The sequence below is a fragment of the Trachypithecus francoisi genome, unplaced genomic scaffold (assembly GCF_009764315.1).
Source record: "Trachypithecus francoisi isolate TF-2019V2 unplaced genomic scaffold, Tfra_2.0 Lachesis_group12, whole genome shotgun sequence".
NCBI lineage: Eukaryota > Metazoa > Chordata > Mammalia > Primates > Cercopithecidae > Trachypithecus > Trachypithecus francoisi.
Genome location: NW_022681457.1, coordinates 92,514,129 through 92,535,371, shown reverse-complemented (window position 1 = coordinate 92,535,371; position 21,243 = coordinate 92,514,129). Strand labels below are relative to the sequence as shown.

Sequence of the window (21,243 nt, the reverse complement as noted above, 5' to 3'; positions counted from 1 at the left end):
GATGAAGAGCCCCATTTGACAGAAGAGGAAAAGTGAGGCTTAGGAGGAATGATTTCCACAAAGTCACACAGGAAGTATCAAAACCACTATTTGAACTTAGGTCTCTAACTTTGGGGCCAGTCTTCTGAGTTTTGCTAATGAGAAACTTCCACTGCTCCCTGCTTCCACTTAGACCCAGCATGAATTCTCTCTCTCTCTCTCTCTTTTTTCTTTTTAGACACAGTCTCTGTCACCCAAGTTGGAGTGCAGAATGCAGTGGCAGTGGCAGGATCTAGGCTCACTGCAACCTCCACCTCCCGGATTCAAGCAATTCTCCTGCCTCAGCCTCTTGAGTAGCTGGGATTATAGGAACACGCCACCACGCCCAGCTAATTTTTGTATTTTTAGTAGAGACAGGGTTTCACCATGTTGGCCAGGCTAGTCTTGATCTCTTGTGACCTGCCCACCTTGGCCTCTCAAAGTGCTGGGATTACAGGTGTGAGCCACCGTGTCCAGGCTTTTTTTTTTTTAAGACAGGCTCTCGCTCTGTTACCCAGGCTGGAGTGCAGTGGCATAATCATAGCTCATCGCACTCTTGAGCTCCTGGGCTCAAATGATCTTTTGCCTCAGCCTCCCGAGTAGCTGGAAGTACAGGTGTGCACCACCACACCTGGCTAATTTTTTGATTTTTTTCTAGAGATGAGGTCTCACTATGTTGCCCAGGCTAGTCTGGAACTTCTGAGCTTGAATGATCCTACTGCCTCAGTCTCCCAAAGTGCTGGGATTACAGATGTGAGCCACCACGCCCAGCCAGCAACTCCAGCTTTGCTCTACTCCAAATAGGTTGTGTGACTTTAAGCATACCTCTGTGGGCCTCAGTTTGCTCATCTAAAATCAGAGGTTTAGCCAGGTATAGCAGCTCATGCCTGTAATCCCAGCACTTTGGGATGCCAAGGAGGAAGGATCACTTGAGGCCAGGAGTTTGAGACCAGTCCGGGCAACATAGCAATACCCCCATCTCTAGAACAAACAAAAAATCACCTGGGCTCAGTGGTGCCAGCTACCCAGGAAGCTGAGGTTAGAGGATCACTTGAGCCCAGGAGTTTGAGGTTCCAGTGAGTTAGGATTGGGTCATTGCACTGCAGTCAGGGCAAAAGAGTGAGACACTATCTCAAAAATGGATCAACAAATACTAAAATTGGAGATTAGGCTTGCTGGTTTCTAAGACCTTTGCAGATGGGAGACTCTGTGCATTAACACTCCACGTTCCAGTTGACATTTATTAACTAATTTCGGGTGCTGGAGGCTTTCAGACAAATAAACTACAGTTTATGCTCTTGATGAACTCCCACTCTCATCAAAGGTATGGGAGAGGCAGTGGGACCCCGGGCTGACACGTGAATCAGTAATCATGGAACTCTGTGCCTAAGTTGATTATTGAGGTCTGAATAGAATGTTGCAAGAGACTGGGGTGAGAGGGAAGCAAAGACCATTGGGAAGTCTTCACAGACTAGGTGATATTTAGGCTAGGTGCCTGTAATCCCAGCACTTTGGGAGGCTGAGGCAGGAGGATTGCTTGAGGCCAGGAGTTCGAGACCAACCTGGCCAACACGGTGAAACCCTGCCTCTACTAAAAATACAAGTTAGCCAAGCGTGATGGTGCATGCCTGTAATCCCAGTTATCAGGAGGCTGAGGGAGGAGAATTGTTTGAACCTGGAAGGTAGAGGTTGCAGAAAAAATAAAAGGTAATATTTGAACTGAGCCTTGAAGGTTGAGTTAGAATTCAGCAGGTGGACAAAAGAGAGCATGCCGACTGGGTTCAGTGGTGCATGCCTATAATCCTAGCATTTTGGGAGGCCAATGCAGGAGGATTGCTTCAGCCCAGGAGTTCGAGACTAGACTGGGCAACATAGTGAGACCTCATCTCTACAAAAAAATAATCAGCTGGGCATGATGGTGTGCACCTTTAGTCTTAGCTGCTGGGGAAGTTGAGGTGGGAAGACTGCTTGAGCCCAGGGGGTCTAAGGGGATTGCACCACTGCACTTCAGCCTGGGCAAGGAAGGGAGACCCTGTCGAGAGAGAGAGAGAGAAAGAGAGAGAGAGAGAGAGAGGGCACATTTCAAAGCAGGGGGATCCACAAGTACAAAGGCATTAAGTAAGAAAATAGCGGCCGGGCGCGGTGCTCAAGTCTGTAATCCCAGCACTTTGGGAAGCCGAGACGGGTGGATCACGAGGTCAGGAGATTGAGAATATCCTGGCTAACACGGTGAAATCCCGTCTCTACTAAAAAATACAAAAAACTACCCGGGCAAGGTGGCAGGCGCCTGTAGTCCCAGCTACTCGGGAATCTGAGGCAGGAGAATGGCGTAAACTCGGGAGGCGGAGCTTGCAGTGAGCTGAGATCCGGCCACTGCACTCGAGCCTGGGAGACAGAGCGAGACTCTGTCTCAAAAAAAAAGAAAAAAGAAAAGAAAATAGCATGGGGTGTCTGGGAAAGGCAAGAACAGTTCAGAACACAGGCTGTGTGTGGAGGTGTGTGTGGGGGTGCCTGTGTGTGGGTGTGTGTGTGTGTGTGTGAGTGTGGGTGTGTGGGGGTATGTATGGAGGGGATGCTGTGCGTGTGTGTGAGTGTATGTGGGGGTGAGCGTGTGGGTGTGCGCATGGGTGTGGGTGAGTATGTGCAGGTGCCTGTGTGTGTATATGAATGTGTGTGTGTGGGAGGGAGGAATGTGTGTGTGTAGGGGGTCATGTGTGTGGGTGTGGGTGCCTGTGTGTGTGTGTGTGTATGTGGGTGTGTTTGTGGGTGTGACTGTGTGGGTGTGTGGATGAGTGTGTGTGTTTGTGGGTGTGGGTGCCTGTGTGTGTGGGGAGTATGTGTAGGGTGTGTGTGTGAATGTGTGTGTGTGAGGGTGGGTGCCTGTGTGTGGGGGGTGAGTCTCTGTGTGTGTGTGGGGGGCACTTCTGGGGGGTGAGAGTATGTGTTTATTGAGTGTGAGTGTGGGTGCCTGTGTGTGGGAGGGTGAGTCTGTGTGTGAGTGTGGGGGGTACCTGTGAGGGGTGAGTGTGTGTGTGTATGTGAAAGTGTGTGTGGATGCCTCTGTGGAGGTGGGATGGGGGTGCCTCTGTGTGTGTGTGAGAGTGCGTGTGTGTGTAGGGTGTGTGTATATATAGGGTGCGTGTGAGTGTGTGTGTGAGAGAGAATGTGTGTGTAGCAGAATGGACTGTGGAGGTGGATTTGATCTTGAAGTTCTGGAATGCACGGTACATCAAACTTTATTTGAGGACAGCGCTTTCCAAGCGCTCTGAGGAGCAGCCCTAGACAAGGAGGAGCTGCAGGGACTCCGGGGGCTTCAAAGTGAGGGCCCCATTCTGCTTCAGACGAAACAGGCCCACACTTATCGCTTTATCTATGGAGTTCTGCTTGATTTCATCAGACAAAAAATTTCCAGTGCTAAAACAGGCAAATAGACAACAACAAAAAAGTTATGGCCAACAGACTCACGGGAGGGTTTTCTGCTGAGGAGAAGCACGCCCGTGTTTGAAGGAACCCTGTGGGGTGACTGTGGGGCTGTATGAGAGGAACAGCGGGGTCCTGATGGTGGACTTAGGGAGCAGAAGCCTCTTTCTCAGCCTCCTCAGCTAGACAGGGGAATTATAATAGTAGGTGGGGCGTGCACACCTCTCCAGTAGGGGAGGGTCTGATACGTCAGGTCTCCCGCAGGCTTGGGAAAGTGTGTGTCATCTCTAGGAGGTGGTCCTCCCAACACAGGGTGCCGGCAGAGGGAGAGGGAGGGGGCAGAGGCAGGAAGTGGGTAACTAGACTAACAAAGGTGCCTGTGGCGGTTTGCCCATCCCAGGTGGCAGGGTGGAGCTAGAGCTCAGGGGCCCTGTGTGAATTTACTTGCAGCCTGAGGGCTCAGAGGGAGCACCGGTTTGGAGCTGGGACCCCCTATTTTAGCTTTTCTGTGGCTGGTGAATGGAGATCCCAGGATCTCACAATCTCAGGTACTTTTGGAACTTTCCAGGGCAAGGCCCCATGATGTCTGATGTTGGGGAGCAGATCTTGGGGGAGCCCCTTCAGCCCCCTCTCCATTCCCTCAGGGACCATGGGCTGTGGCTGCAGCTCACACCCGGAAGATGACTGGATGGAAAACATCGATGTGTGTGAGAACTGCCATTATCCCATAGTTCCACTGGATGGCAAGGGCACGGTAAGAGGCGAGACAAGGGCCTTGGTGAGGGAGTTGGGTAGAGCATGCAACCCAGGAGAAAGAAATGACTCTCCTAAGATCACACAGCAAGTAGTTGGTAGACTCAGGGATAACACCCAACCAGGCTGGAGAGACTGAGAGCAGGGCAGGAGGGAAGGGGGCCAGAGTCTGACCCAGTCTTCTGCTTTCTGACCCCACCCTCATCCCCCACTCCACAGCTGCTCATCCGAAATGGCTCTGAAGTGCGGGACCCACTGGTCACCTATGAAGACTCCAATCCGCCGGCCTCCCCACTGCAAGGTGACCCCAGGCAGTAGCGCCTGAAAGACAAGGCCTGCCGATCCCTCGCTGTTGGCTTCCACCTCTCCCCCACCTACTCTCTCCCCGGTCCTGCCTTCCTTGTCCCCCGCCCTGTAACTCCAGGCTTTCTGCCCATCCCAGCCCGGTTCTCCCTGATGCCCTTTGTTTTTACAGACAACCTGGTTATCGCCCTGCACAGCTATGAGCCCTCTCACGACGGAGACCTGGGCTTTGAGAAGGGGGAACAGCTCCGCATCCTGGAGCAGTGAGTCCCTCTCCACCTTGCTCTGGCGGAGTCCGTGAGGGAGCGCGATCTCCGGGACCGCAGCCCTCCTGAGGCCACCGGTTGGGGTGGCCGCCCTTGGGACAAAATTCAAGGCTCAGGACTGCTGAGCCAGGGTTCGGCGAGGCTGGCTTAAGGGGTGGAAGGGTCTTTGAGGGAGGGTCTCAGGTCGATGGCTGAGCGAGCCACACTGATCCGCCTCCGTGGCGCAGGAGCGGCGAGTGGTGGAAGGCACAGTCCCTGACCACGGGCCAGGAAGGCTTCATCCCCTTCAATTTTGTGGCCAAGGCGAACAGCCTGGAGCCGGAACCGTAAGTGGGGACCCGTCGTGGGGGTGAGTGGGAGCAGATCTAGGGATCCTGGAGCAGGGAGTGGGCCTGGGGTGGCGGTGAAGGCTTGAGGGCCACGGAGGAAGATTCGACGACAGCCTTCGTTCGCTTCCGCCCTGCACAGCTGGTTCTTCAAGAATCTGAGCCGCAAGGACGCGGAGCGGCAGCTCCTGGCGCCCGGGAACACTCATGGCTCCTTCCTCATCCGGGAGAGCGAGAGCACCGCGGGTGAGCGGGCAGTGGTCTAGACCCGGCGCGGGGGTGCCGCGGGGTGTGCCCGAGGGGGAGCGCAGGGTGAGCCCGAGGTGGGGACGCGGGGTGAGCCCGAGGGCGACGCGGGGTGAGCCCGAGGGGGGCGCGAGGGGTGAGCCCGAGGTGGGGGCGCGGTGCTGCGCCAGACTCACTGCGTTCTTTAGTCCCTCTGTCCATCCATTCATTCATTCAGGATCGTTTTCACTGTCGGTCCGGGACTTCGACCAGAACCAGGGAGAGGTGGTGAAACATTACAAGATCCGTAATCTGGACAACGGTGGCTTCTACATCTCCCCTCGAATCACTTTTCCCGGCCTGCGTGAACTGGTCCACCATTACATCAGTGAGCCCGGCAGGACCCCTCCCCCGTGCCCTATCAGCCTATCTCCCCTCAGTCCCCCTCGGGTGTCCCCCATCCATCTTTCAATGCGCTCCTCCATTCCCCGCAGTGGGTGAGGTGTGGAACCTGACCCTACGGACCCAAGTGTTTGGGTGACAGCCCCACACCCCCCTGCTAGTCCACTTCACCTAGATGGGGGCTTGGAGAAGTGGGAGAGGTGGTGTCAATACGAGGCCTTCCATATTGACAGTCTTCACTCCTCCCTTGTCCTCGCAGACGCTTCAGATGGGCTGTGCACACGGCTGAGCCGCCCCTGCCAGACCCAGAAGCCCCAGAAGCCGTGGTGGGAGGACGAGTGGGAGGTTCCCAGGGAGACGCTGAAGTTGGTGGAGCGGCTGGGGGCTGGACAGTTCGGGGAGGTGTGGATGGGTGAGTGTGGCCTCCAGGACTGCCCGGGAAGAGGGGAATGGGAGGGGCTGCTGAGGTGGTGAGAGTCCCAGGACAGCTGCCTGGCGACTCTCCCACTCCTTCCCTTCCCCGACCCAGGGTACTACAACGGGCACACGAAGGTGGCAGTGAAGAGCTTGAAGCAGGGTAGCATGTCCCCGGACGCCTTCCTGGCCGAGGCCAACCTCATGAAGCAGCTGCAACACCAGCGGCTGGTTCGGCTCTACGCTGTGGTCACCCAGGAGCCCATCTACATCATCACTGAATACATGGAGAATGGTGGGTGCCGCCTGAGTCAGCTGCCAGGGGACACTGCTGTCCCTGCTGTCCCTGCCGGAGGGTGAAAATACACCTTTTTTTCTGGCCCAAAGCTCAAGCAAGGAGGGTTTCTTGAGCTTTCCTGGCCCCTAAAGACTCACCTCCAGCTGAGTGCGGTAGCTCAGACCTGTAATCCCAGCACTTTGGGAGGCTGAGGCCAGCAGATTATGAGGTCAGGAGTTCGAGACCAGCCTGACCAACATGGTGAAACCCTGTCTCTACTAAAAATACAAAAATCAGCCAGGTGTGGTGGCGCATACCTGTAATCCCAGCTACTCAGAAGGCTGAGGTAGGAGAATCCCTTTAATCTGGGAGGTTGAGATTGCAATTGCAGTGAACCAAGATCATGCCACTGAACTCCAGCCTGGGTGACAGAGCTCTGTCTCAAAAAAAAAAAAAAAAAAAGAAGGCTGGGCGCAGTGACTCACGGCTGTAATCCCAGCACTTTGGGAGGCTGAGACAGGCGGATCACCAGGTCAGGAGATCGAGACCATCCTGGCTAACACGGTGAAACCCCGTCTCTACCAAAAAATACAAAAAATTAGCCAGGCATGGTGGTGGGCACCTGTATAGTCCCAGCTACTCGGGAGGCTGAGGCGTGAATACAGGAGGCGGAGCTTGCAGTGAGCCAAGATCGTGCCACCCACACTCCAGCCTGGGCGACTGAGCAAGACTCCATCTCAAAAAAAAAAAAAAAAAAAAAAAAAAAGACTCACCTCCAGGCATGAGAAAAAGTATATCCTCTGATCCTGTCTGGGGGCGAGCCTAACGTGGCAAGAATGTTCGGGAAGAGCATTCACCCCAACCTGCCCTGACCTGCCATTCTGTTTGCCTTCTTCAAAGCCCTACCTTGATCTCAGGATGCTTGATCTCAGAAAGCAAATGGGTCCCTAGCCCTGTTTCTCTCCCTTCTGCCCCTGAGCTTTGGGAGGGCAGATCTGCCCTGGAAGCCCTCTTTTTCAGTTCTGAGTGAGCCCCCCCACCCCGCACCCCTCTTGGTCTGATACTGGACAGAGTGAGAGCCCCAGGAAGAGGAATACGAGTTTCTAGCCTCAGTTTTGTTCACACCGATTTGCTGTGTGACAGACCAAGTGCCTGCACTGTCTCTGGTGCTCAGTTTCCCCAAGAATAACAGCAGAAATCTAAATGGGCTCACCAGAAATAATACAGAGTATTCATCAAGGCCTCTAGCATCTGACTGCCTGGGTCAGAAGTCTGGCTTCATGATTTTATGGCTTTGTGATAATTACATCACCTCTTTCTGTCATGGTTTCCTACTATAATAACGCATTAGTAACTTCCTCATAGGGTCTTGTGAGGATGAAATAATTAATGCATACAGAGCAGTTAGAACTATGTCTACTTTAGGCTGGGTGCGGTGGCTCACGCCTGTAATCCCAACACTTTGGGAGGCCAAGGCGGGCGGATCATGAGGTCAGGAGATCGAGACCATCCTGGCTAACACAGTGAAACCCCATCTCTACTAAAAATACAAACAATTAGCCGGCGTGGTGGCGGGCACTTGTAGCCCCAGCTACTCAGGAGGCTGAGGCAGGAGAATGACGTGAACCCAGGAGGCGGAGCTTACAGTGAGCCAAGATCGCACCACTGTACTCCTGCCTGGGTGACAGAGTGAGACTTGGTCTCAAAAAAAAAAAAAAAAAAAAGAACTATGCCTACTTCCAGGTGTAGTGGCTCAAGCCTGTAACCTCAGCACTTTGGGAGGCCAAGGTGGGTGGATCACTTGAGCCCAGAAGTTCAAGACCAGTCTGTGCAACATAGCGAGACCTCATTCCTACAAAAAATTTTTAAAAATTAGCCGAGCGTGGTGGTGTATGCCTGTAGTCCCAGCTACTTGGGAGGCTGAGGTGGGAGGATCACTTGAGCCCAGGAGGTTGAGGCTGCACTGAGCTGTGATTGCACCACTGCACTCCAACCTGGGTAAAGAGTGAGACCTTGTCTCAAAAAAACAAAACACAAAAAACCACAAAACTATGGCTACTATATAGTAACTGATCAATAGGTTTGTTGCTGTTATCTGGCTCTGATTCTTTGGGAGTGTAAGATCTATCCTTCTTTCAGGAAGAGAAACAAGCTGTTCATTGGCTAATGGGAAATGGCAAATAGATTATATCATGTGTATCTTTTTTTTTTTTGTCTCACTCTGTCCTCCAGGCTGGAGTGCAGTGCCACGATCTCAGCTCACTTCAACCTCCTCCTCCTGGGTTCAAGTGATTCTCATGCCTCAGACTCCCAAGTGGCTGGGACCACAAGCATGTGCCACCATGCCTGGCTAATTTTTGTATTTTTAGTAGAGACAGGTTTTCGCCTTGTTGGCCAGGCTGCTGTCGATCTCCTGACCTCAGGTGATCCTCCCGCCTCGGCCTCCCAAAGGGCTGGGATTACAGGTGTGAGCCACCATGCCCAGCCTATCACGTGTATTGACTTTGATTGGTAGTTGCTTGTAGCGCTGGAGAAGGATTCTGAGGTTCATTGGAAGTGAGTGCTGGGAATGATTAGTAACATCTGCCATGGACACAATGGAAGAATGGCAGTATATATGTCTCTGTATTTGCTGTGTGTAGGGGAGGTCTTTGTCTTTGGTAACTAGTTCAGCACTCACAGTGGGGACACTCAGGTTGCTGTCATCCTTTCACAGGGTTTTAATCTCTTGGGAAGGGCCAGTGGTCATTCACTCCATCCTAGCAACTTCCATTCATGTCCAGCTGCCCTCCACTATTAGAGAGGTGGTCCTTCAGACCCCCAGACCCCCTCTTTCTGTATTCCATCCAATATATTCAGCACATTGTTATTGTTTCTTACTCTGGGCTGGGCACCAGGAACATGGATGAATGAAACAAGATTCCTATTGTCAAGGTTCCCCAGTTACAGGTACTGGGGAAACCAGAGTTTGTGCCATGGGAAAGTTCCAGCATGCCCATGGGAGTGTAGATGATGATCCGGTTTATTATGCCTGGTAAGATCTAGAGAGGCTTCCTAGAGGGGCAGTCTAACTGGGCCATGAAAGTAAAGTAGAATTTTTTTTAGCAGGCAGAGATGAAATAAAGAGGCTTTGGGGTGACAGCCTAGTAGTCTGAGTGCAGGATCTCAAAATTGTTAAAGTGTTTGAAGTCAAAGGCAGAGTGAGGGAAAGAGAAGAAGCTACCGGTGTCGCCCATGCCAAGCTTTGGATACTAGTTGAGGAGTCTGAATTCTACTTTATTGATGATGAAAAACCTACAGATCCCTCCCAGCATGCTCTACCCCAGCCCCTCCCTCTGCAAAAAATCCTTCACATATCCTGGGCATCCTTACTCTGAACACACACTCCTCCATTCTCACTCTTCACTCTTCCTTTTCACATGTCAGACACACTTCCAGACTCCCAGTTGGAGTAGAAGGGTCCGGGGGCCTCCTCCTGGGGCAACTTAGACCAGCAACTCTTGTTTCTGCCCGCAGGGAGTCTAGTGGATTTTCTCAAGACCCCTTCAGGCATCAAGTTGACCATCAACAAACTCCTGGACATGGCAGCCCAAGTAAGGAGACTGGGGAGGGTCTGGGCAAGGGCACAGGCCAGTGGCGTGAAGACATCTGGCTCAGGATTGCTGATCTGTGTTTGTCCTGTAGATTGCAGAAGGCATGGCATTCATTGAAGAGCGGAATTATATTCATCGTGACCTTCGGGCTGCCAACATTCTGGTGTCTGACACCCTGAGCTGCAAGATTGCAGACTTTGGCCTTGCACGCCTCATTGAAGACAACGAGTACACAGCCAGGGAGGGTAAGTGTGAGATTTAAGGGTGATCTGGGCCCTGCAGGGTCTAGCCAAGCAGACCCAGGTAACCTCACTCTGCCTCCTCCTTAGGAGCCAAGTTTCCCATTAAGTGGACAGCGCCAGAAGCCATTAACTATGGGACATTCACCATCAAGTCGGATGTGTGGTCTTTTGGGATCCTGCTGACGGAAATTGTCACCCATGGCCGCATCCCTTACCCAGGTTAGAGCCAAGGGCAGGAACTGAAAGGGTGATGGGAAGGGCAGCAAATCCATGTCTTCCCACTCAATTCTTTCGAGTCTCAGAATCTGAAACTTTGTAGTTGCATCTCCTCTATCCTTTCAGGGGTATGACTCCAAAATCCCCAGGCAGATGCCACATCTCCCAGAGCTGGCTTCCATCTCTGTATCTCTCTTTAATAACCCCAGCTCTTTTCTTTTTCTCTTTTTTCCTCTTTTTTTGAGATGGAGTCTAGCTCTGTCACCCAGGTTGGAGTGCAGTGGCGCCATCTCGGATCACTGCAACCTCTGCCTCCTGGGTTCAAGCGATTCTCCTGCCTCAGCTTCCCAAATAGCTAGGATTACAGGTGCGTGCCACCATGCCCGGCTAATTTTTTGTGTTTTTAGTAGAGATGAGGTTTCACTGTGTTAGCCAGGATGGTCTCGATCTCCTGACCTCGTGATCCGCCCGCCTTGGCCTCCCAAAGTGCTGTGATTACAGGCATGAGCCACTGCGCCCGGCCCCAGCTCTTTTCTTTAGTTGTGGCCCAGGCAGCCTAGTATGGTAGAAGAGGATCTAGCTCAGGAACAAGAGGCCTACCTTTTATTAGCAGATCTGCCACTGTTGCTAACTTTCTGTTTGGCTTTGTTCAGATCATTCCTTCTTTCCCATCTGTTCTCATCTCTAATATGAGATTAGAACAGTGCTTGGTCAATACTAAGCTATTATCAATCATCACTTTGAACTAATCACTTCACTTATCTGAGCCTCGGTTTCCTGATATTAAAAATAAGAGACTAGGCCAGGTACAGTGGCTCATGCCTATAATCTCAGAACTTTGGGAGACCAAGGTGGGAGGATGGCTTGAGCCCAGAAGTTCGAGACCAGCCTGGGCAACAGGTCGAAACCCCATCTCTACAAAAACAAAAATTAGCCAGGTTTGGTGGCATGTGCCTGTAGTCCCAGCTACTCAGAAGGCTGAGGTGGGAGGATCACCTGAACCAGGGAGGGAGAGGTTGCAGTGAGCCAAGATCATGCCATAGCACTCCAGCCTAGGGCAACAGACCAAGACCCTGTCTCAAAAAAGAGAAAGAGAGACTCCATCTCTTCAAAAAAAAAAAAAAAAAAAATTAAAAATTAGCTGGGCATGGTGGCACACACCTGTAGTTTCAGCTTTTTGGAAGGCTGAGGTGGGAGGATCGCTTGAGCCCAGGAGGTTGAGGGTGCAGTGAGCCATGATCATTCTATTGCACTCCAGCCTGAGCAACAGAGAAAGAACTTGTCTCAAAAAAAAAAAAAGGGGAAAATGAGAGACCATTTGTGAAAGAGCCTGACTCATAGTAGGTTGTCAGTATACACTGACTCCCTCACCATCTCCTGGACAAAGCCCTTTACTCCTGAATTCAGCCAAGACAGGGATGGAATTTTTTGAAAGGAACTTGCTAAGAAACTCTGGGGAGAGGAAATGGAGCACGAAGACAGGAGTAGGGAGGTCATGTGGCACAGTGGCTAAATTTGTAGAAGCTTCCCACATCCCCAGAGTAAGGTGAACAGACCTTTGCTCCAAAGAAGGTAAAGACACCTTGGAAGGCCGGATGCCGTGGCTCACGCCTGTAATCCCAGCACTTTAGGAGGCCGAGGCTGGTGGATCACAAGGTCAAGTGTTTGAGACCAGCCTGACCAACATGGTGAAATCCCGTCTCTACTTAAAAAAAAAAAATTAAAAATTAGCCGGGCGTGGTGGTGCGCACTGGTAGTCCCAGATACTCAGAAGGCTGAGGCAGGAGAATTGCTTGAACCCGGGAGGCAGAGGTTGCAGTAAGCCGAGGTCGTGCCACTGCACTCCAGCCTGGGCGACAAAGCGAGACTCCGTCTCAAAACAAAAATAAAAACAAAAAAGCACCTTGGAGACAGGTGAAAAGCTGAGGGGCTTCCCTGCCCTGGGCTTGCCCCAACCCAAAGTCCAGGGGTAGTGCTGGAGCTGGAAATACGGAAATACTCTCCAGTTATCCTGCCAGGGGTCCTCACTGCTCCTCACCTGTTCCCACAGAAGCAAACCCATAGGGAATGTATCTATTATAAGAAAATAGGCAGTGAAAGTATGATAATAAATGGCAACTGACATGTAGCATTAGGGTCAGGGAGACAATGGGGAGAAATGGGGACCTTGGTAAACTTGCAGCTGCTCCAGCAGATGGTTGCAATTAAGGCATGGGGAACCCAAAAAACCAGATCTTTTGTTTTTTTAAGAGAAGCCAAAACTTGGAGTTTTAGGAAAATTTGTTCATTTCCATTTATTGGCGATCGAGTCAAATTGTTTAAAAACACTCTAGGGGCTGGGCACGGTGACTCGCGCCTGTAATCCCAGCACTTTGGGAAGCTGAGGTGGGCGGATCACAAGGTCAGGGGTTCGAGACCAGCCTGGCCAACATGGTGAAACCCTGCCTCTGCTAAAAATACAAAAATATTAGCCAGGCGTAGTGGTGGGACCTGTAGTCCCAGCCACTAAGGAGGCTGAGGCAGGAGAATCACTTGAACCCTGGAGGCAGAGGTAGCAGTGAGCCATGATCATGCCATTGCACTCCAGCCTGCACGACAGAGTGAGAGTCCATCTCAAAAATAAATATAAATAAATTAAATAATTAAATGAATAAATAAATAAATAAAACCACTCTAGGGCCAATCCAAAGTGGATCTGTGGGCCATACTCTGGCTGGATTTAACCTGTGGGCTTGCATCCCCTAACTCTGGCCATGGCTGTTTAGTTCTGTGGCCTCTGTCCTCCTATGCCCTAATTTTAAAATGTGAGAGTCCTGGTCGGGCATGGTGGCTCATGCTTGCAATCCCAGCACTTTGGGAGGCTGAGATGGGCAGATCACATGGTCAGGAGTTGGAGACCAGCCTGACCAACATAGTGAAACCCCATCTCTACTAAAACTACAAAAATTAGGTGGGTGTGGTGGCATGCGCCTGCAGTCCCAGCTACTCAGGAAGCTGAGGCAAGGGAATCCCTTGAACCCGGGAGGTGGAGGTTGCAGTGAGCCGAGACCATACCATTGCATTCCAGCCTGGGCAATAGAGTGAGACTCTGCCTCAAAAAGAAAAATAAAATAAAATTGTGAGAGTCCCATAGGTAGAGGCCTCCCTTGTACAAGTCCTGGGGAAAAAGGGTCTTTGTTGACCAGGCTTTAGTCCCAAACTTTCCAGGAGCAAAACTTTGATTTTGTAAATACCCTATAAGCTTTTGGTCTTTGGGAACTGCTTGTCACAATCTTTGTTCAGAAGACTGAAGGAGAAACCAGATACTACATGAGCAATTTGAAACAGGGAAGGAGGGAGCTGTGTTACTGCTGTGATCACGTAGTTCTCCAGAGCAGTTCTTCTTGGGGTCTACATGCCAAACGCCTGCCAGAGGGGCCAGGACCAGCATAAAGGGAGGGAACCAGCTCAAAGACTATTTCATCTGGGTCATGGAGGGGCCTGGGGAACCTTCTCAAGCCCAAATAAGGTCTGCTTTGCTGAGGCCCAGGGTCCATGTGGCTTCCTGATGCAGGATGTCATGTGCCTGGTCTTCAAACTGGAGAGACTTCACCACTGTCTTGGTTGTAGGTGCCCATGCTGCTCTGGGCCCTGACCATCTCATCATTCCTACCAAATCATCATCATCCCAGGTGCCCTTTATTAATTATTTATTTATGTATGTATTTCAGACAGAGTCTCTCTCTGTCACCCAGGTTGGAGTGCAGTGGCACGATCCCAGCTCACTGCAATCTCTACCTCCTGGGTTTAAGTGATTCTCCTGCCTCAGTCTCTCAAGTAGCTGGAATTACAGGTGTATGCCACCATGCCCAGCTAATTTTTGTATTTTTTTAGTACAAACAGGGTTTTACCATGTTGGCCAGGCTGGTTTCAAACTCCTAACCTCAGGTGATCCACCTGCTTCAGCCTCCCAAAGTGCCAGGATTACAGGCATGAGTCACCGCACCTGGCCTCAGGTGCCTTCTATGAAGCATCTCCGATCCAGACTTTCTGTGCCTGGATAGATTCGATGCTTTCTGTGATATATATAATAATATATATATTATTTTTATTTATTTTTTATTTTTTGAGACAAGAGTCTGGCTTGAGTTGCTCAGGCTGGAGTGTAATGGCGCAGTCTCAGTTCACTACAACCTCTGCACCTCCACCGCCTGGGTTCAAGCAATTACTGTGCCTCAGCCTCCCAAGTAGCTGGGACTGCAGGCATGTACCACCATGCCCGGCTAATTTTTGTATTTTTAGTAAAGATGGGGTTTTGCCATGTTGTTCAGGCTAGTCTTGAACTCCTGGCCTCAAGTGATCTGCCTGCCTTGGCCTCCCACAGTGCTGGGATTACAGACGTGAGCCACCATGCCTGGCTTGTGCACTATATTTGATGCTTTCTCATCAATCCTCATTCAATCCTCGTAACAATCCTGTCAGGTAGGAACAGCTATTTACTCTTTACTCTATTTTCCAAATAAGGAAACTGGGCTCGCCCAAGGTCCCACAACTAACATGTGTGTATTATTGAGCATTTAATTTATACCAGGGGAGCCGGTCATGGTGGTGTGCACCTGTTGTCCAGCTATTTAGGAGGCTGAGGTGAGAGGATCACTTGAACCCAGGAGTTCAAATCTACCATGTGCTATGATTATGCCTGTGAACAGCTGCTGCACTCCAGCCTGGGCAACATAGTGAGATCCCGTATCTAAAATTTTTTTTATTTTTATTTTTGTTCATTTATTTATTTTTTGAGATGGAGTCTCGCTCTGTCGCCCAGGCTGGAGTGCAATGGTGCAATCTTGGCTCACTGCAAGCTCCACCTCCCGGGTTCATGCCATTCTCCTGCCTTAGCCTCCAGAGTAGCTGGGACTACAGGCGCACGCCACCATGCCCGGCTAACTTTTTGTATTTTTAGTAAAGATGGAGTTTCACCATGTTAGCCAGGATGGTCTCGATCTCCTGACCTCGTGATCCGCCTGCCTTGGCCTCCCAAAGTGTTGGGATTACAGGTGTGAGCCACCGCACCCAGCCAACATTTTTTTTTTTTAAGTAAGTAATCAGCTGGAAATGGTGGCTCACGCCTGTATTCCAGCACTTTGGGAGGCCAAGGTGGGCGGATCACCTGAGGTCGGGAGTTCAAGACCAGCCTGACCAACATGGAGAAACCAGTCTCTACTGAAAATACAAAATTAGCTCGGTGTAGTGGTGCATGCCTGTAATCCCAGCTACTCCAGAGGCTGACGCAGGAGAATCGCTTGAACCTGAGAGGTGGAGGTTGTGGTGAGCTAAAATCATGCCATTGCACTCCAGCCTCAGCAACAAGAGTGAAACTCCATTTCCAAAAAAAAAAAAAAGGAAATAATCTATACCAGGCACTCCAAGTGGTGTGACTGACATTCAGCAAGTACCGCTTGTGTGACCTTACCATTGATGAAGACCAAGATTCTTTTGGATTGGTGCTCATACTGTGCCAGTTAAATATTCCGAACATTACCGCTGCCTGTGGGCTTCCAGTGCCTGACCTTAATGTCCTTTCTCCCATCAACCCCTAGGGATGACCAACCCGGAGGTGATTCAGAACCTGGAGCGAGGCTACCGCATGCCGTGCCCTGAAAACTGTCCAGAGGAGCTGTACCAACTTATGAGGTTGTGCTGGAAGGAGCGCCCGGAGGACCGGCCCACCTTTGACTACCTGCGCAGTGTGCTGGAGGACTTCTTCACGGCCACAGAGGGCCAGTACCAGCCTCAGCCTTGAGAGGCCTTGAGAAGCCCTGGAGTCCTCCCCCTTTCTCTCCAGCATGACTTGGGGAGATGGAGTTCTTGTGCCATAGTCACACGGCCTATGCACATATGGACTCTGCACACGAATCTCACCCACATGTGACACATACGCACCTTGTGTCTGTACACGTGTCCTGTAGTTGCGTGGACTCTGCACATGTGTCTTGTACATGTGTAGCCTGTGCGTGTATGTCTTGGACACTGTATAAGGTACCCCTTTGGCTCTCCCATTTCCTGAGACCACAGAGAGAGGGAAGAAGCCTGGGATTGACAGAAGCTTCTGCCCACCCATTTTTCTTTCCTCAGATTATTCAGAAGTTCTTCGAGGGCCAGGACCTTATCTAATACCTCTGTGTGCTCCTCCTCGGTGCCTGGCCTGGCACACATCAGGAGCTCAATAAATGTCTGTTGATGACTGTTGTACATCTCTTTACTGTCCACTCTTTGTGGGTGGGCAGTGGGGGTTAAGAAAATGGTAACTAGGTCACCCTGAGTTGGGGTGAAAGATGAGATGAGTGGATGTCTGGGGGTTCTGCAGACCCCTTCAAATGGGACAGTGCTCCTAACCCCTCCCCAAAGGATTCAGGGAGACTCCTGCCTGGAATCCCTTAGGGAATGGGTGTGTCACAGGACCTTCCTCCCCATTATAAAAGGGCAACAGCATTTTTAACTGATTAAAGGGCCATATTTGACCTCATATATATATATATTTTTTTGAGATGGAGTCTCGCTCGGTCGCCCAGGCTGGAATGCAGTGGCTGGATCTCAGCTCACTGCAAGCTCCACCTCCCCGGTTTACGCCGTTCTCCTGCCTCAGCCTCCCGAGTAGCTGGGACTACAGGTGCCCGCCACGTCGCCCGGCTAGTTTTTTGTATTTTTTAGTAGAGACGGCGTTTCACTGTGTTAGCCAGGATGGTCTCGATCTCCTGACCTCGTGATCCGCCCGCCTCGGCCTCCCAAAGTGCTGGGATTATAGGCTTGAGCCACCGCGCCCAGCCCAGATTTTGTTTTTTTAAGGCTAGTCAAATGAATCAGTGGGAGTGGAGGAGGAATAAATAAATCTGTAACTATCCTCAGATTTTTTTTTTTTTTTTAAGACAGGGTCTCACTTTGTCATCCAGGATGGAGTGCAGTGGCATGACCACGGCTCACTGCAGCCTCAACCTCTCCAGCTCAAATGATCCTCCTGTCTCAGCCTCCCAAGTACCTGGGACTATTTTCTGGAGGCCAGGAGTTCAAGGCTAGCCTGGGCAACACAGTAAGATCCCGGTCTCCAAAAAAAGTTTTAAAAAAAACAAACACACTTAGCCGAGCATAGTAGCTCACACTTGTAGTCCTAGCAGATCAGGAGGCTGAGGCATGAGGATTGCTTGAGATATGATTGTGCCACTGCGGCACTCCAGAGTAGGCGACAAAGGGACATCCTGTCTTAAAAAAAAAAAGGAAGGCTTCATTGAGAAGGTGGCTTTTGAGCAAAGATTCCAAGGTGAAGGAGTGAGCCTTGTATGGAGGAGGGGGAGGAGCAGTCAACCAGAAGGAATAGGGTGAGGCAGGTGTTTACCTGGCAAGCTCTGAGAGAGGAGGATAGATCCTACAGGCCTGGGGCCTTGTGACCTCTGCAGAAGCCATGTTGAGGAAAGTTTGCAGGAATCTCTGCAAAGCTGGTATGATCTGAACTACATTTTATTTATTTATTTATTTTTATTATTTATTTATTTTTTGAAACGGAGTCTCACTCTGTCGCCCAGGCTAGAGTGCAGGCCCACTGCAATCTTGGCCCACTGCAAGCTCTGCCTTTCCCTGGCTCACTCCTGAGTAGCTGGGACTATAGGAGCCCACCACAAGCCTGGCTAATTTTTTTGTATTTTTAGTAGAGACGGGGTTTCACCATGTTAGCCAGGATGGTCTTGATCTCCTGACCTCATGATCTGCCCGCCTTGGCCTCCCAAAGTGCTGGGATTACAGGTGTGAGCCACCGCACCCGGCCTATTTTTTTATTTTTAATTGAGATGAGGTCTTACTCTGTTACCCAGGCTGGAGAACAAAGGTTAAATCTCGGCTCACTGCAGCCTCTGCCTCATGGACTCAAACAATCCTCCCACCTCAGCCTCCTAAGTAGCTGGGACCACAGGTATACACCACCACTCCCAGCTAATATTTTGCATTTTTGGTGGAGATGGGGTTTCACCATGTTGCCCAGGCTGATCTTGAACTCCGAAGCTCAAGTGATCTGTCTTCCTCAGCCTCCCAAAGTGCTGGGATTACAGGCGTGAGCCACGGCGCTCGGCCCTGACTTACATTTTAAAAGGATGGCTCTTACTGCTGTCTTGAAAATAGACTGAGTTAGTCAGTTTATAAAACTGGGGAGATTTTACATAAAACTCCAGATTTCTGCCTTCTCTTGTAAAATAGGGGCTAGGTATGTTGGCTCACTCCTATAATCCCAGCATTTTGGAAGGCCAAGATGGGCAGATTGCTTGAGCCCAGGAGTTTAAGACCAGACTGGGCAACATGGCAAAACCCTGTCTCTGCAAAAAAAAAAAAAAAAAAAAAAATTAGCAGGGTGTGGTGGCACACACCTGTAGTCCCAGCTACTCAGGAGGCACGCCTGTATTCCCAGCTACTTAGGAGGGTGGCTTGAGCCCAGGAAGTCAAGGCTAAAGTGAGCATGATCCTGCCACTGTACTTCAGCTTGAGCGAAAAAGAAAGCGAAATCTCATCTCAAAAAAAAAAAAAAAAGGAAGATTTAGCTATGTTGGACTTACCTGTCCTCATGGAGCTGAATAATGGCCACCCCTCCAGGTAGGGCACGAACTCTGCCTTTGCCAGAGTCCCCTCCACTCCCTGTTGATCTTAGACAATGAAACTGAGAATTAGTAGCTACTTATCATCAAGTTCGTGCTTGTTGTTCTTATAATAAAGATAAGTGGTTTAATAAATGGAATAATGAAGAAAATTACATTATGGTATATAAAGAAAATGGTTTTTTTGCACACACATTTCCATTAAAAAGTGAGAAAATTAAAGATACCTGAGGATGGCAGAGTGTTTGATGAAAGATGGGGAAATGTCAGCCAGGCACGGTGGCTCACACCTGTAATCCCGCAGTTTAGGAGGCCTGGGCAGGTGGATCACAAGGTGAGAAGTTCAAGATCAACCTGGCCAACATAGCGAAACCCCGTCGCTACTAAGAATACGAAAAGTTAGCCAGGTGTGGTGGCGGGAGGCTGTAATCCCAGCTACTTGAGAGGCTGAGGCAGGAGAATCGCTTGAATCCGGGAGGCAGAGGTTGTGGTGAGCCAAGGTCACACCATTGCACTCCAGCCTGAGCCACTAGAGCGAAACTCTGTCTCAAAAAAAAAAAAAAAAAAAAAGTGGGGGAATGTCATATTTATTTATTAAAGGGAAAACATTTAATTTTTAAATGTTATTTATTATTTTTGTTTTATTTTTGAGACAGAGTTTTGCTCTTGTCCCCCAGGCTGGAGTGCAATGGCGCGATCTCAGCTCACTGCAACCTCTACCTCCAGGCTTCAAGCAATTCTCCTGCCTTAGCCTCCCTAGTAGCTGGGATTATAGGTGCCTGCCACCACGTCTAGTTAATTTTTATATTTTTAGTAGACATGGGGTTTCACCATGTTGGCCAGGCTGGGCTTGAACTCCTGACCTTGGGCGATCTGCCCACCTTGGTCTCCCAAACTGCTGGGATTACAGGCTTGAGCAACCATGCCCGGCCTCTAATTTTTTTTTTTTTTTTTTGAGGCGGAGTCTCGCTCTGTCGCCCGGACTGGAGTGCAGTGGCCGGATCTCAGCTCACTGCAAGCTCCGCCTCCCGGATTTACGCCATTCTCCTGCCTCAGCCTCCCGAGTAGCTGGGACTACAGGCGCCCGCCACCTCACCCGGCTAGTTTTTGTATTTTTAGTAGAGACGGGGTTTCACCGTGTTAGCCAGGATGATCTCGATCTCCTGACCTCGTGATCCGCCCGTCTCGGCCTCCCAAAGTGCTGGGATTACAGGCTTGAGCCACCGCGCCCGGCCCGGCCTCTAATTTTTAAGATATGCAAACAAAGGGCCGGGTGCGGTGGCTCATGCCTGTAATCTCAGCAGTTTGGGAGGCCGAGGTGGTGGCTCACCCCTGTAATCCCAGCAGTTTGGGAGGCCGAGGTGGGCAGATCACGAGGTCAGGAGATCAAGACCATCCTGGCTAACACTGTGAAACCCCATCTCTACTAAAAACACACAAAAAAATTAGCCGGGCATGGTGGCGGGTGCCTGTAGTCCCAGCTACTCAGGAGGCTGAGGCGGGAGAATGGCATGAACCCGGGTGGGGGAGCTTACAGTGATCCAAGATAGCACCACTGCACTGCAGTCTGGGCGATAGAGCGAGATTCCGTCTTAAAAAAAAAAAAAAAAAAGGCCGGGCGCAGTGGCTCATGCCTGTAATCCCAGCACTTTGGGAGGCCGAGGCGGGCGGATCACAGGGTCAGGAGATCGAGACCATCCTGGCGAACACGGTGAAACGCCATTTCTACTAAAAACAAAAAAAATTAGCCTGGCGTGGTGGTGGGCACCTGTAGTCCCAGCTACTCGAGAGGCTGAGGCAGGAGAATGGTGTAAACTGGGGAGGTGGAGGTTGCAGTGAGCCGAGATCGCACCACTGCACTCCAGCCTGGGCAACAGAGCCAGACTCCGTCTCTCAAAAAAAAAAAAAAAAAAAGCAAACAAGAGCATCTGAGTCATAATAACATAAATCTGTCACCTGACTGACCTGCTGCCACACCTCATGATCTCATCTGATCCCTACACTCCTTCTCTTTGGGATACTGTGTGCTGCCATAGCGTTGGTGAATTTTGTATTCCTATCCTCCCCATTTTTATTATTTTATTTTATTTCTTTTATTTATTTGAGACAGAGTCTCACTCTGTCATCCAGGCTGGAATGCAGTGGCCTGATCTCGTCTCACTGCAACCTCCACCTCCCA

The 21,243-nt window shown here is 50.6% G+C and overlaps 1 protein-coding gene across 3 annotated transcripts in view; it reads left to right on the top strand.

Moving 5' to 3' along the window:
- LCK (LCK proto-oncogene, Src family tyrosine kinase) overlaps positions 1-16,683 on the top strand; it is a 33,279-nt gene extending 16,596 nt beyond the window's left edge. Inside the window, exons 2-14 of one of the 3 annotated variants that reach the window (XM_033227295.1) lie at positions 3,889-3,986; positions 4,063-4,192; positions 4,411-4,492; positions 4,667-4,757; positions 4,988-5,086; positions 5,229-5,332; positions 5,550-5,699; positions 5,973-6,125; positions 6,243-6,422; positions 9,921-9,997; positions 10,089-10,242; positions 10,327-10,458; positions 16,032-16,683. In XM_033227295.1, coding sequence (XP_033083186.1) covers positions 3,958-3,986; positions 4,063-4,192; positions 4,411-4,492; positions 4,667-4,757; positions 4,988-5,086; positions 5,229-5,332; positions 5,550-5,699; positions 5,973-6,125; positions 6,243-6,422; positions 9,921-9,997; positions 10,089-10,242; positions 10,327-10,458; positions 16,032-16,234 — 1,584 coding nt within the window. In that variant the 5' untranslated portion in view covers positions 3,889-3,957 and the 3' untranslated portion in view covers positions 16,235-16,683. The remainder of the gene's footprint in view (positions 1-3,888; positions 3,987-4,062; positions 4,193-4,410; positions 4,493-4,666; positions 4,758-4,987; positions 5,087-5,228; positions 5,333-5,549; positions 5,700-5,972; positions 6,126-6,242; positions 6,423-9,920; positions 9,998-10,088; positions 10,243-10,326; positions 10,459-16,031) is intronic. The other 2 variants (XM_033227297.1, XM_033227296.1) reach the window with 2 other exon arrangements.
- The last annotated feature ends 4,560 nt before the right edge of the window (positions 16,684-21,243 follow it).